At 46.1% G+C, this 11515-nt stretch overlaps 1 protein-coding gene across 3 annotated transcripts; it reads right to left on the minus strand.

Annotated features, from left to right (window-relative positions):
• Positions 1-684: 684 nt before the first annotated feature.
• On the minus strand, positions 685-3891 carry LOC115362481 (tripartite motif-containing protein 16-like). Of its 3 annotated transcripts, none has more exons than XM_030056422.1 (2): positions 2092-3891; positions 685-962 (listed from the first exon to the last, which is right to left on the minus strand). In XM_030056422.1, the coding sequence occupies exons 1-2, from the start codon at positions 3711-3713 to the stop codon at positions 920-922; spliced, it is 1665 nt and encodes a 554-aa protein (XP_029912282.1). In that variant the 5' UTR covers positions 3714-3891; the 3' UTR covers positions 685-919. The 3 variants fall into 3 exon arrangements, with proteins under 3 accessions (XP_029912282.1, XP_029912283.1, XP_029912281.1); XM_030056423.1 differs by lacking the exon at positions 685-962 and having other exon boundaries at positions 1998-3166; positions 3248-3891; XM_030056421.1 differs by lacking the exon at positions 685-962 and having other exon boundaries at positions 1998-3891.
• Between the last annotated feature and the right edge of the window lie 7624 nt (positions 3892-11515).

Raw genomic sequence — 11515 nt, forward strand, 5'->3', positions numbered from 1 at the left:
TTAAATCTAACATTTTACTCAGCAAACACATCAGTATCTGACATACAGGACACAGTTTGGTCACACACAGAGGACGAACTTTATACAACAAGAGAAGTCTCAATATTTGCCTGAGAATTCACTCACTGGCTACATACAAGGATATGTCTGCCTGCACTATCCCACCAACATTTTTATTTTTTAAAGAAATTTTCAGTCAAACTAACCCTTCTTTACACTTTCTCCATTTCAGTTTTCATAATCAGGCCAAGCTGACATGGTTTTACTTTACATAAAAGTCTGCAATCAAAGTGGAGCAGCAGCCATTTTACATGTTTTAGTATTATTTGTTCATTCATTCAGACTTTTATTTAATCAGGGATGACCCTTACAATAGTAATTCACAGGTTACACAACATAATAGAGGAGACACAACCACTTATTGCTTATTCCTCATGACCAAAATAGCAGCATCATCACCTCATAACACATTTAATTTCCCAAGAAAGTGAAGACATGAATAAATGACCTTTGTGTCAAAATGAAATTTGTGATCGTAATAAACGAGCATAAAACAGTGACAGGTATTTGGTTTCTTCGTAGTTGATGTGAGTGCTGTGTAAGCCTGCTGTTTTACTGTTGGACACAGTCGGTCCAGTCCTTGATGCCAGAAACAAACCCAGCGGCTGTACGAGGTGTGAACTCGCTGTAATGATGAGACATTACAGAGGACGGTGGCCTATTGTGCATTTGTTTTCGCAGCACATGATCCAACACACACGAGGGAAGATCAGATAGCTCTCGGTGTGTGTTTGGATTCCCTGCGGTGGTTTGTTCAGCAGCCACGTGCAGCCAGAGTCCCGCTGCTCAGTATTCCAGTTAAAGTTTATTGGCAGTCGTCCACCTGTTTCAGCCTGCAGGCTCTTCTAGCTTAAAGGCACTACACACTAAAACATATTTTTGAGGCGATCACTGATATCCACGTGTTTTTTGAGATGAAGACTATGTATGCATGAACTCCATATCTGAGACAATATGCAAACTAATTTTTGGCAATAAACTGACGATTGACATAGGTAGGTGAATGCCAATGGATGTTTGGTAGTGTGGTGCTTTACTTGTGCATTTTTTTGAAAGGCAAGATCCAGGAGCTGTGTGGAGGGTCACGTCTCCAGGATAAGCAGCTAAAAGTGACATTTCTAACCTTGGTACTTATTTACCATGCAAACCTACAGAGGGCTCAAAGTGTCGATGTTTGATGTTATGGTTCAGTGGTTAATCCCTGTTGAGATGCTGAAGTTGCAAGTAAAGACTGAAGGAAAGACCAAACAGCTGAGGGAAATGGGTACATGGGGAAATATTTTGTATACATTTTCATAAACATTCACTTGGTTGACACACCTAATCAATAAAATCCCATAACAGGCTTTTTTTTATTTCAGCAGTCACGTGATTCTCACACTCGACCGGTTAAACCAGCATGTAAACACTGTGGAGGAACACATGAATCATTTCCCACTGACAAGAAGAAGAAGAATCATGTCATTTGCAGTGCATTTTAAAAAAAAATCATAGTTACAAAGTCCTGGAAACAATATCAACAAACAAAGAAGGACGAGTGCAAACACACTTCTGACTCCATTAAGCAGCAAACCAGGAAGAGCAAAAACATGTTACAGTAAATATTGAGTGAAGTTAAGAAACATAAAGAGCCTCTTCAACAGTTTAATCAGTGATATTTTTTTACATTTCCCTGTGAGGTGCAGTTCATTTGGCTTCTCTCTACTGTCGACTGATGGAGTTCAACCCTTATCCACCACGGCTGAACAGACCAAGAACAAAATGTGCCACAGGTGACGTCTGGGAAGTGCAGGACTGAGAAACCACAGCAATGAGCTTTTAGCAGCAAAATAAAAATGCAACAAAATATTTTGCAGAACAATCATTTTAAGATGAAGACATGTGTGCAGTTCTTGAATTAAAAAAACAAAAGAACAGAAACAAGAGCTGACCAACACAGATGTTCTAGAAATAGACGACAGAACTGCTTTAATCCCTCCCGTCTACTTGAGCTCACAAAACTCTGCAATGGTTCCGTTATAGCAAACCGCAAGTCCAGCATGGAGAGGCTGAGTGAACGTGGTCTGGACTCTGTGGAGGAGAGTCATGGTTTCAGAGACGCTGTAGAAGGACAGAATACCTGCTCTGTGATTCAGGTACACTCCCACTCTGGAGGACACAGGGAGCGGGATGTCAGTTTGGATTTTGTTGTGTCTGAAGTACCAGTTCATGAAGTTACAATCCAGTGACCAAGATTTGTCATTGTATCCAAATCCACATGCATATCCGTTCCCTGTTCTGCTGATATCCTGATATGAGACTGCTATATAAACTAACCCCTTCCACTCCACCTCCCAGTAACAACGTCCAGTCAGACTCTCTCTGCTCAGGACCTGCTCCCATCCAGTAAATCTGTCTGGGTGACTGGGATATGAGTGTTTTTCTCCCATAAATGTTGCTTTTCTGTTCCCCTCAGATAATGACAGACGTGTGTGTGCTGTGTTTGGATCCAGTGTGATGTGACATGAATATTGTAAGAACTCAGCTCTGGTCTTGGGCTCTGGTTGTGGCAGGAGAACATCCACTTCAGTCACTGTCAGTGAGATCTTGGACCATTCCTCACTAAGAAGCTCCTGTAGTTTGTCTCTCAGCTCTGACACAGCTGCAGTCACATCCTCAAAGTAGCTCAGAACACGGATGTTGGTGCTGGGTGAGTGTGTAGATTCACTGAGACATGAGAGCGAGGGGTAATTCTGTAAAAAATGGATGTGATCCTGTGTGTGTGAGAGCTGCTCCAGCTCAGCGTCTTTCCTCCTCAGCTCAGCGATCTCCTGCTTCAGCTTCTCCTGAACTTCTTCAGCCCGACTCACTTCCTCTTCCTGCTGGGATCTGATCTGCTGCTTCACATCAGACCTTCTTTTCTCAACCAAACGGATCAGCTCAGTGAAGATCTCCTCACTGTCCTCCACTGCTTTATCAGCGGAGTGACTGATGGCCTCCACCTCCTGCTGAAGCACCTTCACGTCTTTCTCTGTGTCCTGGATTCTCTGCTGGATTTTTTGCCGACTCAGCCCGAGCTCTTCCTGCCTCTCGGTCCTTTCTGCTGCAGCTGAGACTTTGCGGTGGCCTTCATGTTCATCCATGGAGCAGAGAGAACAGATACACTGCTGATCAGTGTGGCAGAAAATCTTCATCACCTCATCGTGACGAGAGCAGATGTTCTCCTGAAGCTTCACGGTGGCTTCCACCAGCTTGTGTTTCTTAAATGGAGCTGAATCGTAGTGAGGCTGGAGGTGGTGCTCACAGTAAGAGGCCAGACACGCCAGACAGGACTTGAGGGCTTTTCGCTTTCTGGTAGTGCAGAAATCACAGGCCACATCTCCAGGTCCAGCATAGCAGAGATCAGGAGGAGCAGCTTGGAGTCCCATCTTCTTCATTTCCTCCACTATGTCTGCTAACATGGTGCTTTTCACCAGGACAGGCCTCGGTGTGAAGGTTTGTCTGCACTGCGGGCAGCTGTAGATTTCCTTGTGCTCCTCTCCATCCCAGCAGTCTTTAATACAGCTCATGCAGTAGCTGTGTCCACAGGGAATAGTCACCGGATCCTTCAGCAGATCCAGACAGATGGAACAGCAAAACTTTGCCGAGTCAGGCTGAATTCCTCGCTGAGCCATTTCCCCTCTCAGTCACAGTGAACGTCTGCTAGTTTCACTTTCTATCAACAGATGAGAGTTGTGCTCCAATCCAAAGCAAACAGCAGCTTTTCCTCACAGTCACTCACTGATCTGCTGTAAATGGGCTTGTGGGCTCTTGTCCTTCACACTGTGTTGTTTCCACTCATCTTTAAACTGTCCGATCTGAGAAACAGGAAATATCTGGGCAGAACAGAACTGGTAATGTTTGAGATCAGACAGAAGCGGGAGGGGTTCAGCTGCTGATTCACTCCAGGAAGAGGAGCGCTCTTAAAGAGGCAGTGTGTGTTTAGCTCTTATTTACAACATGAATTGAAGTTTATGACAAAAAAATGAACTGTTACATCTCATTTTCATCTTCAAACAATAGCTAATATTATCTCCAGTTATGGCCCAAACAAAGCAGAAATCTGTGCTTTGGTCTGATGAGTCCAAATTTGAGATCTCTGGTTCCACCCGTCGTGTCTTTGTGCGACACAGAAAAGGTGAACGGACGGTCTCTACATGCATGGTTCCCACCGTGAAGCATGGAGGAGAAGGTGTGATGGTGTGGGGGTGCTTTGCTGGTGACACTGTTGGGGATTTATTCTGTGGCAGATGACCTGGCCTCCACAGTCACCTGACCTAAACCCAATCCAGATGGTTAGGGATGAGATGGACCGCAGAGTGAAGGCAAAAGGGCCAACAAGTGCTCAGCATCTCTGGGAACTCCTTCAAGACTGCTGGAAAACCATTTCAGGTGACTACCTCATGAAGCTCATTGAGAGAATGCCAAGAGTGTGCAAAGCAGTAATCAAAAGCAAAGGGTGGCTATTTTGAAGAATCTCAAATAATTTATAAAACATGTTCTGAGTTATTTCACACTTTTGTTTACTACATAATTCCACGTGTCCATTCATAGTTTTGATGCCTTCAGTGAGAATCTACAATGTAAATAGTCATGGGGAAAAAAACATTAAATGAGAAGGTGTATCAAAACCTTTGACTGGTAGTGTATATCATGAATTAACGCGCAGTGAGGTCCGTGGCTGGGTAAACAGGATCAGCCAGGGCTTAAATCGCATAGCATTTCGATTAATTTTATAACTGAGTAACCTAGCCTGGGCCTACTCGAGTACCCGAGTAATTAGGTTAAAAGGGGACACATAAAATCATTCATATAAAGTGCATCAATATACCCCTGTTTAATCGAGGAGAGAACTTTTTTCACAGTCATCGTTATCTTGGTGGTAGACTGCTTTCATGTGTTATCCATGTCTGAGTAAATAAAATAAACATGTATAAATGCTGCCTTGTGGGCGTGGTAGCATCCATTTATTAAATAAATCGGCCTCAACCAGTGTTCACGAAGCTGACGGAATAAGCAGTCTTCAGTGTGGATGCGCATAGCCAAATAGGTACCTCTCTCTGAAAATTGAAAATGTTATCTATCTAGACGTTAGACTAAATTATTCATTTGCTAGCTCAGTCATGTTGTTACTAGGATATCCACTGGAAAAACTATTTTTTGCATGGACCGATAGTTATACTTGCCGACTTCTCAGTCATTTTTAATCTAACAGGTGCCGTGACAGCGACTCAGCAGCACAGCTGATCTTTATCTACAACCAACTTATATGAACAGTTATATTTAAATACAGGCTACTGCTTTCCAGTGTCGGCACCACAACAAACATCTGTCTTTTCATAAACTCACCGGCAGATGTTTTATTTCAGCTGGGGGTGTGTCAGCTCCAATTAATGTGGCTAAGCAGCAAAAGTAACAGTAAGCAGTCACATTAAGGCTGAACAGTTATGTAATTTCAACCCCACCTTTCGGTGGCTTTTGCTAATCACCTTTTCAGGCGATTATCAATTTACCTCTGAAATAAAGACGACAGTTTTCACAGATGTGTTGATTTATTAAATGTTCACTTCAGTGTACAGATGCAAACAAATTGACAAATTAATTAAATCAATGGCCTAGGCAATTCATAAAGACTAATTCACAAGCAAGGACCATACCAACAACAAGGTACGTTTGAACGATTTATTGCGAAGTGAACTGAACTTGATTGATAGTCTTGTAGTGCGGCTGCGTGTGGGGAAGCTTCTTAGGGAATCTGCCGTAGCTCCCGGGAACGACGAACCCCCAAAAGTTTCATTACTTGAGACGGAATTGAGTGGAGTTGGATTAGATGATCAGCGGTATTAAGGCGCAGTCTACGATTGAACGATGGAGCCGAATATGGAGGGACCATTGTTGGGTAGTTGACTGCATAACTCAACTACCCTGAACTTCTTGAACGAGAAGCGGGAGCGAATGTGCAATGGCATTGATGTGACCAGAGACGTGAGCAGCTCGGAGAATGTACTGGTGAGTGCCAGCTTCGACGACGCATGAACGGCATGATGGATAAGGAATTGGAACGACCTTTGTTGATGATGTAATGAATGCCAGGTTATCGGAGTAGAGGAGGATAGACTTGCAAAACCATTCATGTCCCCGAAGGATGGCAGCGACTACAATGGGGTATATTTCGAAGAGCGTTGGGGATTCAATTTTCAATTCAATTCAGTTTTATTTATTGTATAGCCCAGAATCACAAATTACGAATTTGTCTCAAAGGGCTTTACAGAAATTACAACATCCTCTGTCCTTAGACCCTCACATCAGATGAGGAACAACTCCCTAAAAAACCCCTTTAACGGGGAGAAAAATAGGAACAAACCTCAGGGGAGCAACGGAGGAGGGATCCCTCCCCAGGACGGACAGACGTGCAATAGATGTTGTAAACACAGAACACAAACAATAAAAGGTATATATGTATAATGTGGGATGTTATCTAGCACTTGCTAGCGAGCTCTAGGGCCATTCTGTTGCCAACCATCTTCCATCGTAGAACCCCCCCCAAAAAACGGCAGATGGAGCAGCATTGGTATACGAGTTAATGTCGTGAGGGTGAGTCAGATGGTCAGCGTAAAAGAAGGTAATTCCATTCCAGATTGAGGGGAGGTTGAGCCACGGACGGAGTTCGGCCTGACTGGGATTGTGAGATGTCCAGCAGGGATGGAACAGAAGCAACGATGGATAGCAAGTGGGAGATGAAGCTTGCTCCTGGGGAATGATATGCGTGGCGAAGTGGAGGTGGCCTAAGAGAAAAAGAAGTTGGAGTTTGGTGCACTAAGGGGTGAGGACGTTCGAATTCGGAAGCTGATTTGATTGAGCTTCATGACTGAAAGAGAAGCTTGCAGCTGTTTTGTGTCCAGTGTGACGCCGAGGAATTCCAGAGATGTGAAGGGGTCCTCTGTTTTCTCGGCGGACGGAGGCACTCCTAGGTCAGGGAAGGGCTCTGCTTTGGCTCTGGAATGGATGAAATGACTTGGCGTGGGCGACCATAGAGCAGGAGGAGGCTGGGTGGGAGGGGCGCTACGCACGGGGAGCGTGGAAGGCTGCACGGCGCGAAGATGCGGTAATAGATTTCCTTATCGAGTGTGCCCCGGTATCTGATGAAGTTGGGCTGCTGCGTCAGAAGCAAAGTGGACGTGATGTTTCAGAATATCATGAGAATTCTGGTAGCCAGCAGGGGGTGCTGGCATCACGGTGCCATGAACTTCGGCTAATTGCAAGTTGCCGCGACTGCTGGATGTGAGTGGCAGGTGGCGCTGGCATCCCGGTGCCATGAACTTCGGCTAATTGCAAGTTGCCGCGACTGCTGGATGTGAGTGGCAGGTGGCGCTGGCATCCCGGTGCCAGGAGCCCCGAATGACGGAAACTGCGGTTGTTGCTGAATTAGAGCTGCAGATGGTGTTGGCATCTCAGTGCCAGAAATCGGTGCTGGAGGAAGCTGGTGCTTGTTGCTGGAATAGAGCTTTGGAGAGCTCTGGCATCCTGGTGCCAGAAGCCTGTGCTGGAGGAAGCTGGTGCTGTTGCTGGAAAAGAGCTTTGGAGAGCTCTGGCATCCCGTTGACAGAAGCCTGTGCCGGAGGAAGCTGGTGCTGTTGCTGGAATAGAGTTGTGGAATTTGTGGAGAGCCCTGGCATCCCGGTGCCAGGAGACCCTGCTGGAGGAAGCAGTTGCTTTTACTGAATTAGAGCTGCGGAGGATGTTGGCATCCCGGTGCCGGAAGCCTGTGCTGGAGAAAGCTGCTATTGCTGTAATAGAGCTGTGGAAGGTCCCTGGCATCCCGGTGCCAGAAGCCACTGCTGGAGGAAGCTGCTGCTGTTGCTGGAATGGCTGTGGAAGGCCCTTGGCATCCCGGTGCCGGAAGCCTGTGCTCGAGGAAGCTGCTATTGCTGTAATATAGCTGTGGAAGGCTCCTGGCATCTTGGTGCCAGAGGCCCCTGCTGGAGGGAGCTGCTGCTGTTGCTGATTTAGAGCTGTGGAAGGCCTTTGGTATCCCGGTGCCAGAAGCCACTGCTGGAGGAAGCTGCTGCTGTTGCTGGAATAGAGCTATGGAGGGCCCCTGGCATCCCGGTGCCAGATGCCACTGCTGGAGGAAGCTGCTGCTGTTGCTGATTTTTGGAGCTGTGGAAGGCCCCTGGCATCCCGGTGCCAGATGCCACTGCTGGAGGAAGCTGCTGCTGTTGCTGATTTGAAGCTGTGGAAGGCCCTTAAAAAAAAAAAATCTTACAGGTACTGTCTGTGGTGCTGACTCCGCATTTCATTCTCTATTATAGCCTAGAAATTAAAGCTCCATAAAATTCACGGGGGATCTTGTTTAGCTCTTCTTTCCTTACAGGTGAGAAATCAGCTGTTTGTCAGGTGTTTTTCAGGTAGTCTTGTAGACATTTGACGGCCCAAGACGTTGACCGGTCCGTACCGGCTTCATTTCCTGACCTCTCCAGCTGATCCAGCTCTTCACTCGTCACTCTCGCGTATCTCTCCTTTTTTCTCTTCTGTCTTGTCTTCCTCGTTCAGCCATTTATCCAAACTTAGGTCGCCAAATAAATCAAAACTGACAACAAAACGGTCCATTATGCAGGCTAACAAAGCTGACAGCGGCTTTTGATGCGGGTTTCAGTGAAACGTTTCGTGTTGCCATGGAACAAACTCGGGAAATAGCTAATATTGCCGGGAGGAGTAATATGTTCAGTGATGAGCTTGCTCATTTGAGCACAATCTAAACGTCTGATTGACCAATCAGAATGCTTGGTCAGATCTACGTTTTGTATAAATGTAGTTTGATCCTAAGCTGGACTGGGCACTTTTGTATGCCGCGGATAACCAAGTAGTAATTTGTAACCGAGTTGCAAATTCTCCTCTGGGATAGTCGGGTACCCGGTTAACCCCGCCCATCCCTAGTACACGCATACAAAAATATATATATTAAGTAGAATTCAATATTAAAACCACTGCAAAGTCAATCAAGCTGCCACTGTCAAAAATGTAGTTATTGACATCAGCGGATTGTAGTGTGCACACAATTACTGCCAGTTAATTACCTGAGACAAACATTCACCTGCATTTCATAGGACAACACAGGAGGGAGAGAGAGAGAGAGAGAGAGAGAGAGAGAGAGAGAGAGCGAGAGAGAGAGGCTTTTAAATCTCCCTGTTAGCTTTTACCTTTTCGTTGTGTGCAGTGATGTGGAGCCTGAGCTGCTCATCCAGCACTGTGTCTGTCCGGCTCTTCCCGAAGGTGTTCAGGTTGATCTGAGAGTGGATGTGGGCTGTGGAGGTTTGGTGCTCCAGCAAATCTCTCAGCAGGCTGTGCAGGTCGCAGTCAGCCTCTCTCAGCCAGATGCTGCCGCGACCCGCCGAGTAAAGGAGACTCGGAAAGCACAAAAACCTGCTAGCTTGACTACATCCACACAACCCGACCTTTCTTTTTGTACCATTCCGTTTGAAAAGTCCTCGCAATTTTTGTCTCTTCCTCTGGATTAAATCCTTGAGGTCAGGTGTTGGTTTCCCAGTAAATATTACCTTTTTTCCCCCTCAAATATCAAGTTGTAAAGTCTTTTCATGGGAAATCTCCACCTTCGTTGCTAGCCAAAAGCAACGCACTCCAGTGACAACAGCATCGCGAGACCTTGTGGGGTTACTGTAAGTGTTGCAATATAGGGGCATTTGCCATGAATGGAACAGTTTTTTACCATAAGTGTTGCAGGGACCTCTGATTGTGTCTGCATCCTTTGGAGTCCGGGTCCTCTGAGTTCGAACGACGCGTCCTCCCCGTCAACGAAATGGGACGGTTTTGCCTTCGGAGTATTTCCTGGTTGTGTAACCGCCATTCCCGCCATTCCCATGACAACAAACTCCGGAGACAGAAATCTAACATTTCTTTCTGTCAGACAAGACAGAACAGTGACTGAATTTTGGGGTTTTGGTTTAACATATATGGCGTTGGATGTTCAAATGAGTAAAAACCGAATATTTCTAATGTGAAATCTGAATACGAATCCCCACTAGATGCCGCCGTCGCCATTTCAGTTAACTTTTTTCGACTGAGCAGCAGCACGCAAAGCATTTTGGGATACGGGAGCCCGCAAAGGATAGTCGCGGTGCAGCCTCCAAATCCGCTACCAACGGCTTAAAAGGAGGACGACTTTGAAGTGCGACTTTGAAGGATCCTTCGACTTTGGATGAATTGGGACAGGCCTTCGCGCAGTGTTGTGACGTAACTGGCCTTCAGATTCCGACTTCGAAGGATGCAGACCCTGAATTGGGACACAGCTATAGTGAAGGACAACTGTACATGCCCCAATATTCTGGTTGGAACAGGTATATGCCAGGGGTCTTATTCGGAATTCTCTCCAACTGGAATATGACATCCGGTTCGGTGTATTTACATGACACGTGCGCAACCGGAATATTGAGGATATTCCGAATAATACCGGAATATGGTGTGCGTGTAAACGTGCAAGGAGGGAGGAGGGTAAAATTGGGGGGGGGCAATGGCCCTCTGATCCCCCCACTTCCGGCGCCATTGACCCGGAGTCCAGATCTGTTCCACACAGGCAGGCGGATCTGGATCCTCTGGCCCCGTTTTAATCTCAAAGAGCCAAAAGAGGAACAAATATGGAGTGATCGAGATCGGGATCCGGAGAGGAAAATCTGATCCTTCCTTCCCCTCCTTTTTCTAATGAACCCCAAGCATCCGCTGACCTGGAAAAACTGCAGCGTGGGAGAACGGACGGCTCTTCAAACGGAGCCACAGAACAAATCCTCTTTTCAAGCTTTCAGCTCCCTCATGCACAGAGGCCATTTCTTTTTTTTTTTTTTTTTTTTTTTTTGCCCCGGCCTATTGTTTGTTTTTCCTCTGTTTCATAGAGACAGACAGAGAGACGGAGAGGTGAATAGGGGACAGCCACGCTTACACAAACCCTTTCTGCCCGGCAGGAAAATCCTGGTGTCAGGGTTTGCCGGCGGGCTGCGGTCAGCAAAGAGATTTTTCTCCGCATGTCATGAAAGACACAGGATGACTCTGTGCGACTGAAAGTTTGCAGAATCAGGCGTTTCTAATCTGGGAACTTACAAAAAGCTGAGGATGAATTGGAATTTGCTTTGTGCTTCGTCATGGAACTGACAACCCCCTCCCCTCCCCTCCCCCAGTAGAATGTGTGTGTGTATGTGTGTGTACATACTGTAGGCCTTAGATTGATGTACTCATAACCAGCACAGTCCCATACAGTGTGTACAGTATACTGTTAATAGTCTTTTGCTAAAGGACTGATTTGCAACCTGGCTCTTATTAAAATGCTGATTCCTGCAGTTTATAATTGACCACAGCACAGCCTCACTGCTAAATCTTTATTTAGCCAGGGAATGTGCTTTTCAGCCATGTCCTGTTTCGGCTTCAGTGC

Source organism: Myripristis murdjan, chromosome 7 (genome assembly GCF_902150065.1).
Source record: "Myripristis murdjan chromosome 7, fMyrMur1.1, whole genome shotgun sequence".
Classification (NCBI taxonomy): domain Eukaryota; kingdom Metazoa; phylum Chordata; class Actinopteri; order Holocentriformes; family Holocentridae; genus Myripristis; species Myripristis murdjan.